The sequence below is a fragment of the Nycticebus coucang genome, chromosome 1 (genome assembly GCF_027406575.1).
Source record: "Nycticebus coucang isolate mNycCou1 chromosome 1, mNycCou1.pri, whole genome shotgun sequence".
Taxonomy (NCBI): domain Eukaryota; kingdom Metazoa; phylum Chordata; class Mammalia; order Primates; family Lorisidae; genus Nycticebus; species Nycticebus coucang.
Genome location: NC_069780.1, coordinates 2,780,600 through 2,801,451, shown reverse-complemented (window position 1 = coordinate 2,801,451; position 20,852 = coordinate 2,780,600). Strand labels below are relative to the sequence as shown.

Below are 20,852 nucleotides of genomic sequence, written 5' to 3'. Positions count from 1 at the left end.
AGGCACTCTCAAAGGAGAATCTGGCTACTACAGAAGTAGAGTAATGGGGAAGGACGAGGTTCTGGGGAGCTGCAAGCGCAAGGCTTCTTTACTAACTCAGGCGGCAGCAGTCCAAGGGGCAGAGTTAGCAGGCCTGGTGGGGGCTGGAGCCCAGGCAGAGAACCACCGGATGGGGCTGGAGTCCAGAAGGCTGCACTGAAGCAGAGAGTAGGCGGGAGGGGCAGACACACTGGACCTCTGTCTCTGTCCTGCTACTGCACTGCGTCCACCAAGCCCAGGAGGAAGCCAAAGGGCACAGGAGTTTGGCGCTGTAGTCCACATAGGAGCCCGGGCGGTGGTCCTCATGGGAGCCTGGGGGCCGTAATTCACATAGGAGCCTGGGGGCTGTGGTCCATAACTAGAGAGGGAGTGGGCCTCAGCTGAATCAAAAGTAAAGCAAGTGTGGACCCCCTCATCTCAAAGGCCCTTTCCACTTCCAGACCTTACCATTCCAGCATCTGATATAATCCTTTTATCTACCTAATCACCATTCTGTGTCCTACCCAGACTATGAATGTTCTATCAGCAAACAGTTCTAACTTATAATTAAATATGTGCATACGTACTTGCTGAAATTAAATAGAAGCCTCTCAAAAACCAGGACAGGTCCAGTGCTGCTCAAAATAGTGAGTGGTTGACCAGCAAAAAGGCAAAAGATGGCTCCTGAGACAGCGGTGCCCAGAAAACTCTCCAACACACCCTAAAAGTAAGAAAATATAGGTGTTAAATGAAAGATATTTTTTTTCTTCCCATTTATGATTTCACTCGGGAAATACATCCACATGAGCATGCTACTTGAGTGCATTAGCAAGGATGTCACCACGTGGACGTCATCACTGTGTACCCTCCTCACTTACACCGTGGATGTCACCAAGTGGATGTCATCACCACGTGAATGTCATCACCACATGGACGTCATCACCGTGTGGACGTCATCACCACGTGGATGTCATCATCACATGGACGTCATCACCGTGTGGACGTCATCACCGTGTGGACGTCATCACTGTGTGGACATCATCACCACGTGGACGTCATCACCACGTGGATGTCATCACTGTGTACCCTCCTCACTTACACTGTGGTTACAATTTCCCTACTTCAAGGGTAGGACTGCTCCAACGAATGATGTTGACTGTAATGTGTGCTATGTAGAATGCAAAAGGTGCCTGTGATCCTTACTAAAAATATTAATTGAATTTTCTATTCATAAAAATCATATTCTACAATCCCACCAAATGGGTAGAAGTAACTTGGTATCTTGGGTGACATTTTTCTCTTTGTGGTCACCTGAGTTTTGGTGTGATTTCTCCTTGCATAGCAAGCACTCACTAGCAGTATGTTTTAAGCACAAAGGCTATTTGTCTTCTGGAGAAAAACTTTCAAAGTGGAGAGGGACACAGAGGACAGGAGAAGTGACGTGCCCTCCACTCTGCAGTGCTAAGGCTTCAGTTTCCAAAAAGAATTCCCCTTACATATTCACTGTCCAATGTAAACTTATACAAGAGCTTCGATTAACTATCTCTAAAGAAAATAAATATAAAGGGACATGAACAGCTGGACTTCTGTGGCCACAGTTCATTTATAATAGTCATCTCTCTGGAAATCAAGTCATTTTCCTTCAGCATAACGAGAACAAAGGAACTCTCTCATCAAGCATCGCTGACTTAACACGTCACTCAGGGCCAACGCTTTCAGTGACAGCAAACTCGCCTGTTTCCTGTATTTTTCACTATTTTAAACCCCCTTAGCTAGAAAAGCACTAGTGTATTTGTGGGAAGGTCCTTTTGTAAACTTAATATAATCAAAGGATGATTTTTAAATGCACAAAGACAATAGTAACCTTTTATTCATACATAAAGCTATAACTATGACCATGAAAACTTATAAAATGAAACATTTTCAAAGGCCAGATGCAGTGGCTCGTCTGCCATCCCAGCATTCTGAGAAGCTGAGACAGAAGGATTGCTTCAGACCAGGAATCCTAGACCAACCTGAACAACACAGGGAGATCTTATCTGTACCAAAAAGTTAAAAAAAAAAAAAAAAATGAGCTGAGCGTGTAGCCTGCCTGCTGCCCCGGCTGCTCAGGAGGCTGAGGCAGAAGAACCACTTGAGCCCAGGAGTTCGAGGTCACAGTTGTCTACGTGCCACTGCATTCTAGCGGGGACAGAGCAAGACCTTCTCTTAAAAAAAAAAATCAATTAATAAATTCTATGCAGGGGTCCTCAAACTACGGCCCACGGGCCACATGAGGTGGGGTGATTGTATTTGTTCCCGTTTTGTTTTTTTACTTCAAAATAAGATATACGCAGTGTGCGTAGGAATTTGTTCATAGTTTTTTTTTTTTAAAAACTGTAGTCTGGCCCTCCAACCATCTGAAAATACAGTGAACTGGCCCCCTGTTTAAAGTTTGAGGACCCCTGTTCTATAGCTTTAAAGAGCACAATAACATATTTAGCCGTAAATTAATAAACAGTGGAGCAAAATTATATGCTCTCTGTAGCTCTGTGTGTATACTAAAATAAAATGGTACGAGAGGATTTGCCTCTTTAATTAAACAATAAATTATCTGTTCTTAGATGTATGATTTATGTTACATAATCAAGTGTTTTAATCTAAAACCACTTCCAGACTGGAGCAGCGTGGATTTGGGGGGAATGTGAAGTGCCCGCCATTGTCCCTCTGTCCCCAACTCCTTGTTCACCATCCATCCGTCAGCTTCACTAAGCCACCTCTTTCCACTCTCTCAAAATTCTCTAGTGACTTTCCATTTACAAATCATTTTCAGAGAAAATACATATGCATGAAATGATTATGAAGAAATTGGGATTTTTTTAAATCAATGTTCAAACCTTCCACCCCAAAGTCATCCATCCTAAAAGACCCTCCCTGCAATGATTACTCAGCATATTTTTACACTGCTCAAAGCCGGCAACACGTTCCGTACTCTTCCTCTCTAAAGTACTGTTCAATTCAGAAAGCAGATAAAAAGTCTTTAGAGTGGCACTTGGACTTGGGGGTAGGATGGACCAAAAAGAAAAGGCTGAGAATTAAGTAATCAGACGGGCTTCTCACAGGGCCAGTAATCCCAACAGCTCCTGTCCCTGGAGAAGTCTCGGTGGGGAGGGGCTGCAGAGAGGGTGGAAGGAGCCATCTGACTGTAGTCATTCCACGTGGGCAGGATCCAGGTCATTCTTCCTCACAGGGACAGAAATCAGAGTAACAAGCCAGGACAGAAAGGGGTTCCCCTGTGTCCCTGGAGGTTCAGGGAGACTGAATGATGTGAGCAAATCCACATCCAGGTGGCACGGGCCTTGGAGAGGGCAAAGGTACGGGCTAGAGTAAATCCTCCGTCTAGGATTTTCATAGACAGTTTCTCACCCCTGAGCACAGACAGTGGGCTTCCCGTGTCTTTATAATTTATCTTTCTTTTTTTATGATGTAGTATAGGTGTCCCTTGAAAGGTAGGGTTTTGAATACTCTGTAAGGTGGGATGAGCTACGCTCTAGGTACATGTGACAGGCAGAGATACACTCTGTCACTTCATCAAGCAGGAATGCCCACCTCCATGGCTTCTGCAGACTGAGCACAGCACTGTCTGGATGTGAGGGAGCATAAAGGGACACTGGGGAACAACTTCAGCTCTCGTCACGTCATTCAACACAGCTATTAGCCTTTGTGAGGGAAAGGACAGGGTCTCACGGTGTCACCTGGCTCCCCCCACACTTTCCACCACCCCTCCATGCACTCTGCAAGGCACTCAGCAAATGCTAAAGGTACCACAAATACCCCAGTCAAGGTCAGGTCTACTGTTGCTCATTTAATAAAGCTAACAACAAATTTCTTTCAGAAAATGACTTTGATTTATGTTAAAAATGAACTGTTGAGGGCGGCGCCTGTAGCTCAGTTGGTAGGGCGCCTGCCACATACACTGGGGCTGGTGGGTTTGAACCAGGCCCGGGCCTGCTAAACAACAATAACAACTGCAACAACAACAACAAAAATAGCCGGGCGTTGTGGCGGGTGCCTGTAGTCCCAGCTACTTGAGAGGCTGAGGCAAGAGAATTGCTTAAGCCCAAGAGTCTGAGTTTGCTGTGAGCTGTGATGCTATGGCACTCTACCCAGGGTGACATATTGAGATTCTGTCTCAAAAAAAAAAACAAAAAAACTGTCAGAAGGCAGATTATTTTTATTTCAGTACTTGATCCTTTGGTAAGTGCTACAGTTTCCATCCTGTTGCCGACAATTTGGAAACAGACACAGGTGATTTATTACACACACCACACTGGAAACTTGCTTAAACTTAAGAGATGCTTCCAGCATTTCTGAGAAAAGAACTAGTGTGGCATGTTCCTCTTCACATGCATAAATTTTTAAAGTAATCTCTTGCAACGAATAACTCCAGTTGAACTGTAACTACAGTTTAAAGCAATTCATAAGGGGAACCATCATAAACCCCTTTTCTGATTTATTATATTTAGCATTCACTGATATAAAAAGGAAAACAATGTGTGAATGTGTGTATTTTTATAGCCATAACTCACGAGGAGACTTCTACACCTGATTTCTCAGAGGAACCAACTCCCTAACAATTTGTGAGAGCACAGACGGCTGAGCGCGGCCTGGGGAGGCGCAGGGGCCGCGTAGAGCCCCGTGGTTGGGCTTCTGTCTGTTCCACTTGTGATGAGGTGGAGCAAGGAAATGGCAGTGAGGAGGCTCCCACAAGAGAGCTGCAGACTCAGGAGAGTCACACTGCCTCTGTCAAGCTTAGTACCTTCATTTAGAAGAAAAAACCGAAAGGAGACAGTGGAGCAATGCAGGGCTCTGGAGCCAGATGGTCCCAGGCTGACACCTGCCGTGTCACTCTCCCTCCACAAAGGCTGCCCCGCACTTGGTGCGCACAGACTTCAGGTGACACCTGGGATGTTCTCAGCATAACCTGTGACTGAGCAAGCCTTTGGATACATGGTATCCACACAATTAATGCGCACATGTCAGTACGTGGTGAGGAGGGTGGACTGGATGACCCCTCAGGTCTCGTCCAGGTGGCCCCACACACAGAGCGTGTGCTGGCATCAGGGACATAAAACTCAATAGCTCCTCCAGTAACCAATTAGGCAACCTTGGCAAATCCAAACTTCCTCTTCCATAAAATCAGGAACTGCTTCACGGGGTAATACTTGGATTAAATGAAACAACAGGACACAGGAGCTAAGGAATGAGCCTCACTCAACAGGGACCCACCCAAGGCCCCCGCCTGGCTGTTTCCATCTCCTACTTTCCAGCCTGTCTCCATTATTTCTCTTTCCTTCAAGAGAAGAAGGACAGAAAGTCAAAAGGACTGACTCAAAAAGAAAAGATTAAAATCTGCCCTCAGAGGAACAAGGGGTAAAGCCTGTCCAGATCTGCAGCGTTTCCCAGAGCAAATGCACAGAAGCCTCCGGGAGCAGCACCTCAGCCAGGGGGCTGCTTCCTTCATCCCTGGATCACCAAGCACACGGCATCAACCATGACCAACAAAAAGCTTGTTTAATTTTATAGCAGTGAAGTTCAGAGCCATATCTAAAACAATCTGTGAATATTTTTCTGCTTGAATTGGGGTATAAATCAAACCAAAGATGATCTCTGTTTTTAAAAGCAGCTGAGAAAATTAGGGACAGTCCCAAAACAGTAAAATCAAACATAAAAGAAACCAGACCATGGAAATAATATTGAAAAAAAAAAAAAGTTCTGATTTGTGATACCAGTATTTTATGTGTTTGAGTTACCTGGGACAAGGGCCTCCAGGGCCACCATCTCCTGCCATGGCTAATGCAAAGCAAACACATTCAAGATGATAAAACATTAAAAATTAAAAATGTATGTTGTCAGCATTGACTTTGTTGCAGTTTGGTGCCCTCGTGTGACACTGATGAGTGACTTCTGTGTTTTCATTCCCTTTCATTAAAGACTTTATTGTTTGAATTGATCATTGCAATGCTGTTTAGGGAGTGACAATTAAAGGAGAAAAAAGGCTAAGCAGAAAAGTGGCACAACTGTCCAAGAAAACAAAACCATTTCTATTTTTTTTTTGAAAATTTGCAACCCAGTAAAACATGAAAAATAAAATATTTTGGTGGAGTTAAAGCATTAATCAACATTATTATTACACTTCGGGCTTTAAAACACTTTTTTATTTCCAGCAATAAAAAGAAATTCTAGCCCATGTTGGTGGTGATCTATATGAGCTGTACAGAATGCTGAATAATAAAATTAAATTTTTCTAGATAAATTTTGAAGTTTAGCTAAGAAAAACGAAGCAGTTGAGTGTCATGGGAAACAGGCAGTCAGCTCTGAACCACCAGCATAAGCCTGACATCATTCTGCGCGCTCGGCAGGGGGTAGAGAAAGGCCCTGCGTGTCTATATCAAGTCTGAGCCTCAAGGGAATCACCTGGGAAGCTTTCTTTTCTTTTCTTGTATTTTTTTTTTTTTAATGCTTATTATTTATCTCCACCTTGAACAATTAAATCAGGCTCTCTAAAGATGAAGCTTTGGGAATCAGTAATCTTCAAAGTTCCCCGGGTGGTTCTCGCGCAGCCCACGTTTCAGGTGCTCCCACTCAAGCGACCTCCTCTTTTCCTTCCAAACAGAATCTCCTGACTTTTTATTTCACCTGTGTAGCCACAACCTTTAATTTAGTGAGTTCTGTCCTGACAGATCGCAGCTGCCAAATCCTCAGTGCTGTCCACAGCTAAAGCCTAACCTGCTTTATCATTGTAAGCAGGATTTCTGTTTACACTGCCCAGTGGGAACTGAAAAAAAAGGGAAGGACTTTAAAGACAAATTATCTCCCTGCTTGAAGAAAAGTCTAACAGACTGGGTGAGCAAGACAGGGAAGCCTCACCATTCTATTGTTTGAAGAGCTGTGAGTTTATACCTATTGGAAACACCAGGCCAGTATAACCTTACATAGAAAAATCAATTCCAGATGGATAAAAAATTTAAATGAAAACATAAAAGAAAAGAAATATGTGGATAAATATTTTTGTAATCTTGGGGTAGGGAAAGCCTCTCTAAATATATCATGAAAAATAAGAAACTATAAAAAAGTAAAGATTTTGACTACATAAAAATTAAAATCTATGCAGCAAAAGAAATCACAAATAAGGTTAAAAGATACATTTATGGTAGTGCTAGGAAAAATATATTTTCCAATATTCCTCCCAAGCAAAGAGAAAATATCCTTATTATTCCTTACAAGTCAATGAGAAAAAAACTAGATGCTCTGAAAGAAAAACCCACCAATGATATAAGGATAAAGAAGTTTATAATCAACATGTGAAAGATTGCCATCCTCACTTAAATAAATATCAAATGAATTTGAATTGAATAAGAACAAGCCATCGTTTTTCAGTGGACAGAATGAGAAAAATGAGAACACAGGACAAAATTCTGTTTTTGCAAGGGTTGGACACGTGGGCATTCTTTTCCATCCCTGATAGAAGTCTAAAGTGGGAAACCTTTATAGAGAGTAATTTGAAATACATATCAACAAATAAAATAAGTATATACTGCAATCATTCCGCTAGGAATTTACCCAAATGAAGAAACCACAAAGAGTGAAAATGGAGTTAAATCACTACAGTGGTTTTTACAAAAGAGAAAATGGAAAAAGTGAAAGTCCTCAGAGGGGTCTGGGAGGTAGATTATAGCACCTGAATCACCACGTGTGTAAACAGACATGATCACTCACAGGACGTTAAAATCCACGTTGAAATGGAAGAACTGGCATCATGAGGGAGCACCCAGAGGGTCTCGCTGGTGTGAAATCCCACACATTGCCAGTGTGTGTCAGTCCGTGAATAACACAATATACGGAAAGGTGTTTATGAGAATGTTCATGAGGATTGTTCCCGGATGGTGGATGGAGATAATCTGTCCACAGCATAAGGACAGAACTGCTTTCTACCCACCCTAAAAATTTTCCTGGATTGTTGGAATTTTCCACAATTCCTAATTCTTTATTATTTCTAAAATAATTCCAAACCAAACACAAAATAATTTAGAATTAAGGATCACGGGGAGCACTCCCAAATCCTGCTCAAATCACTACCATTTTTTGATCATCAAGAAAACAGAACTGATAAAGGTCTTTAAAAAAAAAAAAAACAAAAACCAACAAATGCAAATTATTTAGCTTCCATCAAACAGGTTTAATTCAAAACTTGAATGTGAAGTAAAGCACACTGTTAAAAGTTAAATTGTCTTCCAGGAAGAATGAACAGCCAATAAACTTCAGCAGCAAGAAGACAGTACTTATTCAATTCTGCCTACAAAATAACCACCGTGTCTCATTCTAACATACAAAATAACCACACTGTCTCATTCCAACATACAAAATAACCACCCCGTGTCATCCAACATACAAAAAAGTACTCCGTGTCATTAAACATAACCACGCTGCGCCATCCAACATACAAAATAACCACCCTGTGTCACCCAAAATACAAAATAACCACCCCGTGTCACTCCAACATATAAAATAACCACCCTGCGTCATCCAACATACAAAATAACCACCCGTGTCATTCCAACATACAAAATAACCACCCGTGTCATTCCAACATACAAAATAACGACCCTGTGTCATTCAACATACAAAATAACGACCCTGTGTCATCCAACATACAAAATAACCACCCCATGTCATTCCAACGTACAAAATAACCATCCTGTGTCATCCAAAATACAAAATAACCACTGTGTCATCCAACATACAAAATAACCACTCAGCGTCATTCCACCATACAAAATAACCACCCTGTGTCATTCCAACATATAAGATAACCAGCCTGTGTCATCCAACATACAAAATAACCACCGTGTCATTCAACATACAAAATAACCACCACGTGTCATTCCAAAATACAAAATAACCACCCATGTCATTCCAACATACAAACTAACCATCCTATGTCATCAAACATACAAAATAACCACCCATGTCATTCCAACATACAAAATAACCACCCTGTGTCATTCCAACATACAAAATAACCACCCTGTGACATGCAACATACAAAATAACCACCGTGTCATCCAACATACAAAATAACCACCTGTGTCATTCCAACATACAAAATAACCACCCTGTGTCATCCAACATACAAAATAACCATCCCGTGTCATTCCAACATACAAAATAATCACCCCGTGTCATCCAACATACAAAATAACCACCCTGTGTCATCCAACATACAAAATAACCACCGTGTCATCCAACATACAAAATAACCACCCCATGTCATTCCAACATACAAAATAACCACCCATGTCATCCAACACACAAAATAACCACCCTGTGTCATTCCAACATATAAAATAACCACCCTGTGTCATTCCAACATACAAAATAACCACCGTGTCATCCAACATACAAAATAACCACCCCGTGTTTCCAACATATAAAATAACCACCCTGTGTCATTCCAACATACAAAATAACCACACCCCGTGTCATCCAACATACAAAATAACCACACCCGTGTCATCCAACATACAAAATAACCACCGTGTCATTCAACATACAAAATAACCACCCTGTGTCATCCAACATACAAAATAACCACCGTGTCATTCAACATACAAAATAACCACCCTGTGTCATTCCAACATACAAAATAACCAGACCCCATGTCATCCAACATACAAAATAACCACCCTGTGTCATCCAACATACAAAATAACCACCCTGTGTCATTCAACATACAAAATAACCACCTGTTTCATTCCAACATACAAAATAACCACCCGTGTCATTCAACATACAAAATAACCACCCTGTGTCATCCAACATACAAAATAACCACCTGTGTCATTCAACATACAAAATAACCACCTGTTTCATTCCAACATACAAAATAATCACCCGTGTCATTCAACATACAAAATAACCACCCTGTGTCATCCAACATACAAAATAACCACCCGTGTCATTCAACATACAAAATAACCACCCTGTTTCATTCCAACAGACTGCCCCCACCTAACTTTTTGAAACTGGAAAATGTTTCCAGTGTAGATTATTATGTCATCTTTTATTTCCATTGTCAGGAGGAAATGCATTTTGGTGTCAAAGTGTAGCATTCAGGTAAATTATTGTACAGCTCTTACTCTGTTAAAGCAATTACCGATCTGCTTCAACCTTGCTGTTACCAATTACACACAGGCTTGTTAAGAAGTGTCTATCTCACCAAAGACTATCATATGCAAGTAAAAATGATACAGTTCCAGCTTAAGCACATTGATTAAATGTTCTCAGCACAGCAGTATGTTAAAATAAAGTCTTAAATTTGGAGATGCCAGTTATAAATGTTCCTTATTATGAGAAAAGTTCCCTTAAAATAAGCTGTGTTAGGCTCCATAAATATCACAAAATTCACAAGATTCTAAAAATCTTACTGTATTCTTTCACTAAAAGAACTGTGAAAATAAGATTATATTTATTCCTAGAAAAAAATTAAAATGACTTTCTTTACTCAGTCTTCACTCTAGACTGTGCTTAGTCATTCACAATCAAGAAGGTAGACTAAAATACTTTTCTGTGTTACATAAAGCTAAGGAGAACAATTTTTTAAATAACACAAGACTTGCCACAAAGTCTCAAAAAGTATTTCGTATATCAGTATCTTGTTCATAGACCAAGCAATCCACAAATGTTTGTTGGTTTAATTTGGTATCAATGTTCCATTCTGACAGTACTTTGAATGAAAAACCCTTAACAGTAATAAATTCTGGTGGAATATATTTATACATTAACAATTTAATTAGAAGTATCTGAATATAGCGGTATACTTGTTCGGCAACCACAAATATAAATACAGTTGGCCCTCTGTGTCGGGGGAACCCTGCATCTGAAGATTCAACTAGGCACATATCAAAAATATTAGGAGGGGATAAAAAATAACAATACAAAAATTAAAGACACAAAGTAAAAACAGTGCAACAAATATTTACAGAGCATTAACACTGCAGTATGTATTATTAGTAACCTAGAGATCATTATTATTTTATATATATATATTTTTTTGCAGTTTTTGGCCGGGGCTGAGTTTGAACCTGCCACCTCCGGCATACGGGGCTGGCACCCTACCCCTTTGAGCCACAGGCACCGCCCTAACCTAGAGATTATTTAAAAAATATAGGAGAATGTGTGTAGGCCATACACAAGTACTATCTCACTTTATATAAGGGACTGAGCATCTGTGGATTTTGTTATCCACAGGGGAGAGGGGGTCTTGAAACCAATCACTCGATGATATCAAGGGGCGAGGGATGAGGGATGGCTTTGCAATTCCATGAGATGGCATGCACGGTTACAGAGAGTTTAGTTGTTAAGGGACAAAATTTTTAGGATGGTAAGACTGAAAAGCTTTTCTTTACTTGACAATATGGCAAGGAGATCAAAGCATTATGTGGAACTCATTAGAAAGGATAGTCAGGGCGGCACTTGTGGCTCAAAGGAGTAGGGCGCTGGCCCCATATGCCAGAGGTGATGGGTTCAAACCCAGCCCTGCCCAAAAACTGCAAAAAAAAAAGAAGGTACTCAGAGGGCTGCATATCTCACCAACAGGGACAATGTAGGGTGCATGGCCCACAAGGCAATGGGCACAACCATGCCTGGGACTTTCCCTCGCAAAAACAATGAAACCTAAATGTACCTTCATGTTAATCTGAAAATAATAATAATGATGATGATGAGTGTTGCATATTTCCCAGACTTCAGAAAGCCTATCCTCTACTTCTTAATTGTTGAGCTATAAGAATGGGAAATGGTTCCAAGTCAGGGCTGAACCCTCATAAGGCCAACTCTTGGCAAAGTGGTTCAATTGCTCCCTGAAGCCCAAGCTACATAACTGCCCCCACATGACAAATCCGTGATTACCACTCAGTGAGCAGAGTCCTCTCAGAGCAGTCTGACGGAAGAGATACATGTAACCACCTAGGTCGGAATTATAATTTGATTAGACTTGAAGCCGTCATCGCCTCATGTTTTATTTTGAACATAGTTTCATTGCAAATAATCTATAGGGCACCTAAGATCATCTGTATCTCATGAGATATACATATATGCATAAGGATCTATGTTAATATCTGTGTGTATAAATACACATACTTCAGCTCTAAAATAGACGCCTGGATGTAAATGACTCTGAGCAGGCCAGACCTCCACACAAAAGCTGGCAGGAGAGTCTGCTTCGACAACAGCCACACAGTGACTCATCTGTGTTTCCACAACATGTTCTCCCCAGCATCCCCGTCTAATTCTAGTCTGACAATAAAAGTCCTGTGTGAACCATCTCTGAGCAGCCTGCCTTCAAAAGCAAGGCCACAGTTCTCAGTTGACTCATTTAACCTGTCTGCTTTTGAGAATAACACACTGACACGTTTATGAAGGCACGCGGTGTACACAACTCAGACTATTCCACATTTATGAAGGCACGTGGTGTATATGACTTGGACTATTCCACTGACACATTTATGAAGCACGTGGTGTACACGACTCAAACTATTCCACTGCCACATTATGAAGCACGTGGTGTACACGACTCAGACTATTCCACTGCCACATTTATGAAGCACGTGGAGTACATGACTCAGACATTCCACTGCCACATTTATGAAGCACGTGGTGTACACGACTCAGACTATTCCACTGCCACATTTATGAAGCACGTGGTGTACACGACTCAGACTATTCCACTGCCACATTTATGAAGCACGTGGAGTACATGACTCAGACATTCCACTGCCACATTTATGAAGCACGTGGTGTACACGACTCAGACTATTCCACTGCCACATTTATGAAGCACGTGGTGTACACGACTCAGACTATTCCACTGCCACATTTACGAAGGCACATGGTGTACACGACTCAGACTATTCCACTGCCACATTTACGAAGGCACATGGTGTACACGACTCAGACTATTCCACTGACACATTTATGAAGCACGTGGTGTACACGACTCAGACTATTCCACTGCCACATTTACGAAGGCACATGGTGTACACGACTCAGACTATTCCACTGCCACATTTATGAAGCACGTGGTGTACACGACTCAGACTATTCCACTGCCACATTTATGAAGCACGTGGTGTACACGACTCAGACTATTCCACTGCCACATTTATGAAGCACGTGGTGTACACGACTCAGACTATTCCACTGCCACATTTATGAAGGCACGTGGTGTACACGACTCAGACTATTCCACTGCCACATTTATGAAGCACGTGGAGTACATGACTCAGACATTCCACTGCCACATTTATGAAGCACGTGGTGTACACGACTCAGACTATTCCACTGCCACATTTATGAAGCACGTGGTGTACACGACTCAGACTATTCCACTGCCACATTTACGAAGGCACATGGTGTACACGACTCAGACTATTCCACTGCCACATTTACGAAGGCACATGGTGTACACGACTCAGACTATTCCACTGACACATTTATGAAGCACGTGGTGTACACGACTCAGACTATTCCACTGCCACATTTACGAAGGCACATGGTGTACACGACTCAGACTATTCCACTGCCACATTTATGAAGCACGTGGTGTACACGACTCAGACTATTCCACTGCCACATTTATGAAGCACGTGGTGTACACGACTCAGACTATTCCACTGCCACATTTATGAAGCACGTGGTGTACACGACTCAGACTATTCCACTGCCACATTTATGAAGGCACGTGGTGTACACGACTAAGACTATTCCACTGCCACATTTATGAAGCACGTGGTGTACACGACTCAGACTATTCCACTGCCACATTTATGAAGCACGTGGTGTACACGACTCAGACTATTCCACTGCCACATTTATGAAGCACGTGGTGTACACGACTCAGACTATTCCACTGCCACATTTATGAAGCATGTGGTGTACACGACTCAGACTATTCCACTGCCACATTTATGAAGGCACGTGGTGTACACGACTCAGACTATTCCACTGCCACATTTATGAAGCACGTGGTGTACACGACTCAGACCATTCCACTGCCACATTTATGAAGCACTTGGTGTATACGACTCAGACTATTCCACTGCCACATTTATGAAGCACGTGGTGTACACGACTCAGACTATTCCACTGCCACATTTATTTAGGCACGTGGTGTACACAACTCAGACTATTCCACTGACACATTTATGAAGGCACGCGGTATATACGACTCAGACTATTCCACTGCCACATTTATGAAGGCACATGGTGTACACGACTCAGACTATTCCACTGCCACATTTATGAAGGCACATGGTGTACACGACTCAGACTATTCCACTGCCACATTTATGAAGCACGTGGTGTACACGACTCAGACTATTCCACTGCCACATTTATTTAGGCACGTGGTGTACACAACTCAGACTATTCCACTGACACATTTATGAAGGCACGCGGTATATACGACTCAGACTATTCCACTGCCACATTTATGAAGGCACATGGTGTATACGACTCAGACTATTCCACTGCCACATTTATGAAGCACGCGGTGTATACGACTCAGACTATTCCAGTGCCACATTTATGAAGGCACGTGGTGTACACGACTCAGACTATTCCACTGCCACATTTATGAAGCACGTGGTGCATACGACTCAGACTATTCCACTGCCACATTTATGAAGCATGTGCTGTACACGACTCAGACAATTCCACTGCCACATTTATGAAGGCACGTGGTGTACACGACTCAGATTATTCCACTGACACATTTATGAAGCACATGGTGCATACGACTCAGACTATTCCACTGCCTCATTTATGAAGCACGTGCTGTACACGACTCAGACTATTCCACTGCCACATTTATGAAGCATGTGGTGTACACGACTCAGACTATTCCACTGCCACATTTATGAAGCACGTGGTGTATACGACTCAGACTATTCCACTGCCACATTTATGAAGCACGTGGTGTACACGACTCAAACTATTCCACTGACACATTTATGAAGGCATGCGGTGTACACGACTCAGACTATTCCACGTCCACATTTATGAAGCACGTGTTGTATACGACTCAGACTATTCCACTGCCACATTTAGGAAGCACGTGGTGTACACGACTCAGACTATTCCACTGCCACATTTATGAAGGCACGTGGTGTACACGACTCAGACTATTCCACTGACACATTTGTGAAGCACGTGGTGTACACGACTCAGACTATTCCACTGCCACATTTAGGAAGCACGTGGTGTACACGACTCAGACTATTCCACTGACACATTTATGAAGCACGTGGTGTACACGACTCAGACTATTTCAGACCTTGCTAGTGCTTATCTGCTTACTCTCATTCTAGTCTTTGGAATGAGGAAGCCACAGGACTTCACCCCTACATAAGACCTCTAGTGGTGTCTCTCTAGGGCCCTGAAAGAGACTCTTCCATCAACACCAAGTGTCATTGGGTCTATCCTGCTCACCCATCTTTATCTCTGGTGTTTCTGATGCTGAACACACAGAAGACACTCCATCAGTCTGGAAAGCCATGAGGCAACCTCTGCCATAGACCTATGAAAAGACCTGGGCCTTTGTACCGAAACCATAGAATTTTTTTTTGTTCTGATACCAAGTCAAGAAGATTTCTCCTGACAGAAAATCTAAATTTTTACATGGCAAAGTACATGCTCTTTCAGTCATGAGATACTCTTCCATATATTAAACCACCTTACTCCCTAGCCCTTAAAACAGGTTAGATTATTTGTCAAATTTCAGTTCAACAAACATGTATTAATAGTCATTAATTTTCTATCCCTCTTTATCATCGTTTCTGCTATGCACTGTGACTTCCAGAATTTCCAAACTGTAGTTGAGGAAGAAGACTTTGTCAATATTTATTTATAAAAGGAAAGAGGCTTTGGAAAGGAAAAAAAAAAGTCCTTTAGTATTTTCAGAATCCTTTAAAACAATGCATTCATAGTTTGTGCGAAATTATCATTGGAGGTCGTGAAATCTATAAATGAAATAATCAAAGTTTATCTAGAAAATATGCTAAGTTTGAAAGCCACCTTCTAAGAGCAACACCCAGGAAATGGTCATTTTGGTTGGCTACTTAATATCCTGATACAGTGAAAGCATTTAAATCTTTGGGATCCAGAAAATACCCTGTTTCCCCGAAAATAAGATATCCTCCAAAAATAAGATCTACTTACAGGAAAGATAAGATGTCCCCTGAAAATAAGACCTAGCACATCTTTGGGAGCACACCTGTCTTATTTTCGGGGAAACAGGGTAGCTAATTCGACCAGAAAGGCCTTTCGCACATTACATATCACAGAGGAGAAAACAACTGTGTTAAGGACATTGGTTAGACACGCCTTACAATAGAGCCCTCTATGTTCCCCAAACTCACTCACAGAGAAGTTAACTCCCCTAGGAGGGGGCAAAACAGACTTTAACAGACTCTCCCCCTTGTCTCACATGCCATATTCTAAAGATAAGTCTTTGGAGGTTGCAAAGGATTATAATTTAATTCAAAAGGCAATAAACTAACATACAGGAAATGTGTTCATGTCCCCATCTCACTGAGAATGTCCATCACTGAATGTTTAAGAATTATCTGCACAAGAAAGTCTCTCTACACACCGAGTGACAGAAGACAGCTTTGCTCTCACCCCCTTTCAAAATCACAGCTTCCTTTAGTTTTCCTACCATGGGGTCCCTGTGCTGCCTTCCCTGGGCTGGCCACAGTCTGCACGGCCAGCGCCGCCGTCCACTCTGCTCATGTCCTGGCAGGGTCTGTTTTAGTTATCATTTTGCTGCCACTGAGATGAAGAATAGCTGCCCAACATGGGCAGAGATCGGCCTTTATACCGATTCCACCACTGACACCACTGTCACACTTGCTCCACCTCTTTCTGTCCTCTGTCCTCTACCCTCTCCCAAGTCGCTGCGTCCCACCAGGCTCATCCCTGCTGCCCACACTGCAGGTCCCTCACCAGCAACAGGGGCAGATGTGTTCTCTGGCCATCACAATATTATTTTTAAAAGATTTATCAATTGCCAATATTTCTAAATCACCAGATTTCAATAAGAAGTTGTGAATTTTCATCTTCTCTATAAAAAATCAGAAAATAAATATTGGAAACACATTCACATAGGAACAAATTATGCTGGGAGCACCCGCCTCTTTCTGCTGGCACATGAGCTCTCAGACATCATCACGGCTTCCAGGCTGCAGGAAGCCAGAGCTCGCTTTGTCGGACAATGACCTGGGGAGTCCCGACGCCAGCTGGTCCAGATACCCCAGCTTGGGCACCACCACATGATCAGAGGCAGCTGCACGATTTCCTGCTCTGTGGCCATCTGGTGGCAAATACATAAGGGACAGAAAGGGACTGCTGACACCAGGAACGAGTAACAGTTTTGGGGTGACATGCTCTGCGGCAAGAGACAAGGGCTAAAAAGACAAGCGCCCTGAAAAACTAACGTGCAATCACACAAAGTGATTTCTCCATTCTCCTTGGGCCAATGAAAGTGTTAGAGCAGCAGTTCTCCTGTCGTGACCCACAGGAACTATATTAAAGGGTCACAGCATCAGGAAGGTTGAGAACAACTGTGTTACAGTCTCCATCATATTTTTGTATTGAGGCAAAAATCTAGAAATGAATAGATCTTTGAATGAGGCCTACTGTGCTGATGAGCACTGTGGTGCATGTCCGCCTGTGAAAATTAGGTCAACTTGAGGAGTCAATGTAGGGAGGGGGTCCACTACGGAGGGTCTCCTGTACTTATTTTAATGGCTGGATCAACTAAAAGTAGTCACTTAGTTACTTTTACTTAGTTTAGTTTACTACTAATAGTAGTTTCTGAATCTGAACCATCCTTTCTATCAGTAAATTATTGCTGCTGTGGGAAGGCAAATACCAGCTGCAAAGTGACCAAAGGACTGCGGTTTCAGTTAACTGTACAAGTCAGCCGAGCCAGAGTATTTACACCTAATGAGAATCAGGTCCAGGTATAAGAGAGATGACTCTTGTATTTGCTAAGTGAAATCCCAACAAGGGACAGGAGGGTCCGACCTTGAGCAAATCACTCGATTGTTTGATGACGCTATTTGCTCATGTGTAAAAATTAAGCGAACCACACCTTGCCGGAAAAGTGTGACCATCAGGGAAGAGAACATGGTCCATACGTCCAGGGTGGTGGGAGAGCTGAGGCTGTGCTACCACACTCAAAGCAGCTGACACGCTTCAGCCCAAACAGAACCACGTCTCCTCATTTCCTTCCCTTCTTTTCCCCTCCTGTGACTCAAAGCAGATTTCATCAAGCTATTTTTATAATTACTAACATGCTGGAAATACAGCAGCAGGCCAGAAGCAAAGCAAAACGCAGCCCCCAGTAGCAGCAAGCAGCTCACGCTGAGTGGCCGCGGGGCCACCTGCTTCCCACTGAGCTGCGGGCAAGGGGGTGTCCGGGCTGTGCTGCGTGCTCACCCCAAACCACACCCACCTGCATGTTCTCTGTGGCGTCCCCGAGCAGTCCTCCAAAAGTGATGGCATTCGTGACAGTCGCCAGATAAATGAAGAGAATTGCCGAGAGAGCCTGGATATTTAAAGCATCATAAAAATCACTGGCAAAAAATGGTGCTTTCCTCTTTATGTCCTTGATTAGTCCACCACAGAACCTGGGCAGGGAGAGAGCAAATATGTGACCAGATGGAAAGAGCTTATATTTAAACGCTCAAATCAGTGACAAGATACTACCTAACCTCTGAAAATGAAACCAGAAAACTGTGAAGGGTACATTTTCCTCTCTCCGTCTCTCTCTCAAGGCCATCGAATTAAGCGTCACATTCCCTGAAGCCTAGCCAGTTGGTCTTTAGCTGAGAGCAAACTGTGCAGGTAAATTAAACCTGTGTCATCTCCTAAGGAAAACCCCCAAGCATGTGAGTGGCCCCTGTGAGGCCTTTGTGACCTTGCCCTGCGTGCTGCCACCCTCACTGTGCACTCGTTCATGTGACAGATGCACATGGAGCATGTGCGATGTGCCCGTGCTCTGGGTGCCGGGGATGTGACAGCGAATGACACGGGCCAAAGAGCCTCCCTACCTTTGTGGCGCTTACTTTGGGAGCAGAGGTGAGGGTGGATACTAAACAGCATAAATAAGTAAAATCCAATGGGGAAGGGGTTATGCAATCCTGAGGAGGGGGGTTGTGATTTTAGACAGGTTGGCCAGAACAGGAGAAGGTGACTTTGGGGTAAGGACCTGAAGGAACTCAGGGAGGAAGGCCTGCAGGTGTGTGATGGGGGAGCGGCGAGCCAGCACAGCCTAGGTGGGCGGCTGGCTGAGCGCTCACACATCTGTCTGCTCACCCAACCAGACCTCACATCCCTGCCTTCCCAGGCCATAGCTTCTGCCAAGAATGTCCTCTTCCAAAGCTGAGTAGTTCTCTGAAGTAGGACCCTGCACTCTGAGTCCCCACGTCCTCTCACACTGTGGGGACCGACTGTCCGTTTGGGCCTTCACCGACCTCAGCTGCTCTCAGCAGCCTGCTTTGGTTTCCTTGGTGTGTCTCAGCTACCGGCCCCCTGCAGACACTCAGTGCACCAGGGGAGGGAGACAGGGAAGAATGAAATACAGTATCCCGAAATATTCCTAAATAAAAAGCTGAGTCCCAGAACGCATGTCTGCAGAAAAGGAAAAGGATATTCCTAATGGAAATTGTTCATAAAGAACTATTCAACAAAAGGGAGGAGAGGAGAGGATGTTGTGTGTTCTCTATTCTTAAAGAATTAAAGAGAAAAAACTTCCTGTTAAATTGGGGGAGAAATGCAAGTGGGTCATCAGAAGAAGAAAATGACTTCGTTCCGTGCAGATCCAGTTCCACGTTGAGATGACAGGCCCGTTTTCAAAAACCCCGCGGTTATCTTTACAAAATGAATACCCCACTTAAAATTCTACTTGACCAAGAATAAAATGAAAAACCTAACAGCAAGAAAGGAAAATTACTGTGAACAGATCAGCTGAAGCAAACTAGGAAAGCTGAATTCCCATCTGCCAGCTATGGAGACCAGGTAGTGGCCTATGGATGCTTCTTTATAAAACCTGTTACTCTCTAAGAAACACACAGGAAGTCAGGAAATGAAGAAAGGCCAGTGGCAGAGACTGGCCCAAGTAGACAACTGTCTGCCATCCCAATGCAGCCACACTCCCGTGGCCAGTCCCCTGCCCTGCCCTCTCCCAGCCCCCTCTGCCAGCACTTTCCTCGAAAGCTCTGAGCACCCCATCTGGAACCAGAACACTGTCCTTCCAGCCCCAGAGCCCCTGTTCCGCCTTATTTCCTCACCACACCAACTTATTTGCTTATGGCTCATCTCCTGACACTTGTGTGAGGGTGGCGGGTTCTGCTAATTCACTGTCATGTCCCCAGCGCTGTCATGACCCGGCACATTTGTTGGCTGAAGAAATGGACAAACCAGTGAGCACAGTGCTGAGGGAAGGCGGCAGGGACCCAGGTCGCAGGAGAGCGGGGCCTGACCCCAGGGCGATCCGTCCGCTAGTTACCGTCCCGTGCGCTGCAGCTCCTCACAGTCCCCGTGTCCGCCACCTCCGTGTCCTCCGTCATGGGGCGTGTCCCCATTCATCTGGACGTTCTCACCCCCTGAGTACATGTTCTTTCTATGTGAGACAAGAGAGCCCAGAGCATGTTAGCTGGCTGCCTCCATGGCTGCACAGCAGCGTCACGCACCAGCCAGTGCAGAGAGGAGTGAGGCCGCGTTTCCTCCTG

At 43.5% G+C, this 20,852-nt stretch overlaps 1 protein-coding gene across 3 annotated transcripts in view; it reads right to left on the bottom strand.

The window, feature by feature from the left end:
• Positions 1-20,852, bottom strand: part of SLC4A4 (solute carrier family 4 member 4) — a 394,952-nt gene that overhangs the window by 75,970 nt on the left and 298,130 nt on the right. For all 3 annotated transcript variants that reach the window (XM_053566691.1, XM_053565978.1, XM_053567426.1), the window contains exons 11-13: positions 20,630-20,743; positions 18,575-18,749; positions 606-739 (exon numbers count right to left, since the gene is read on the bottom strand). In XM_053566691.1, the coding sequence (XP_053422666.1) occupies positions 606-739; positions 18,575-18,749; positions 20,630-20,743 (423 nt within the window). The remainder of the gene's footprint in view (positions 1-605; positions 740-18,574; positions 18,750-20,629; positions 20,744-20,852) is intronic.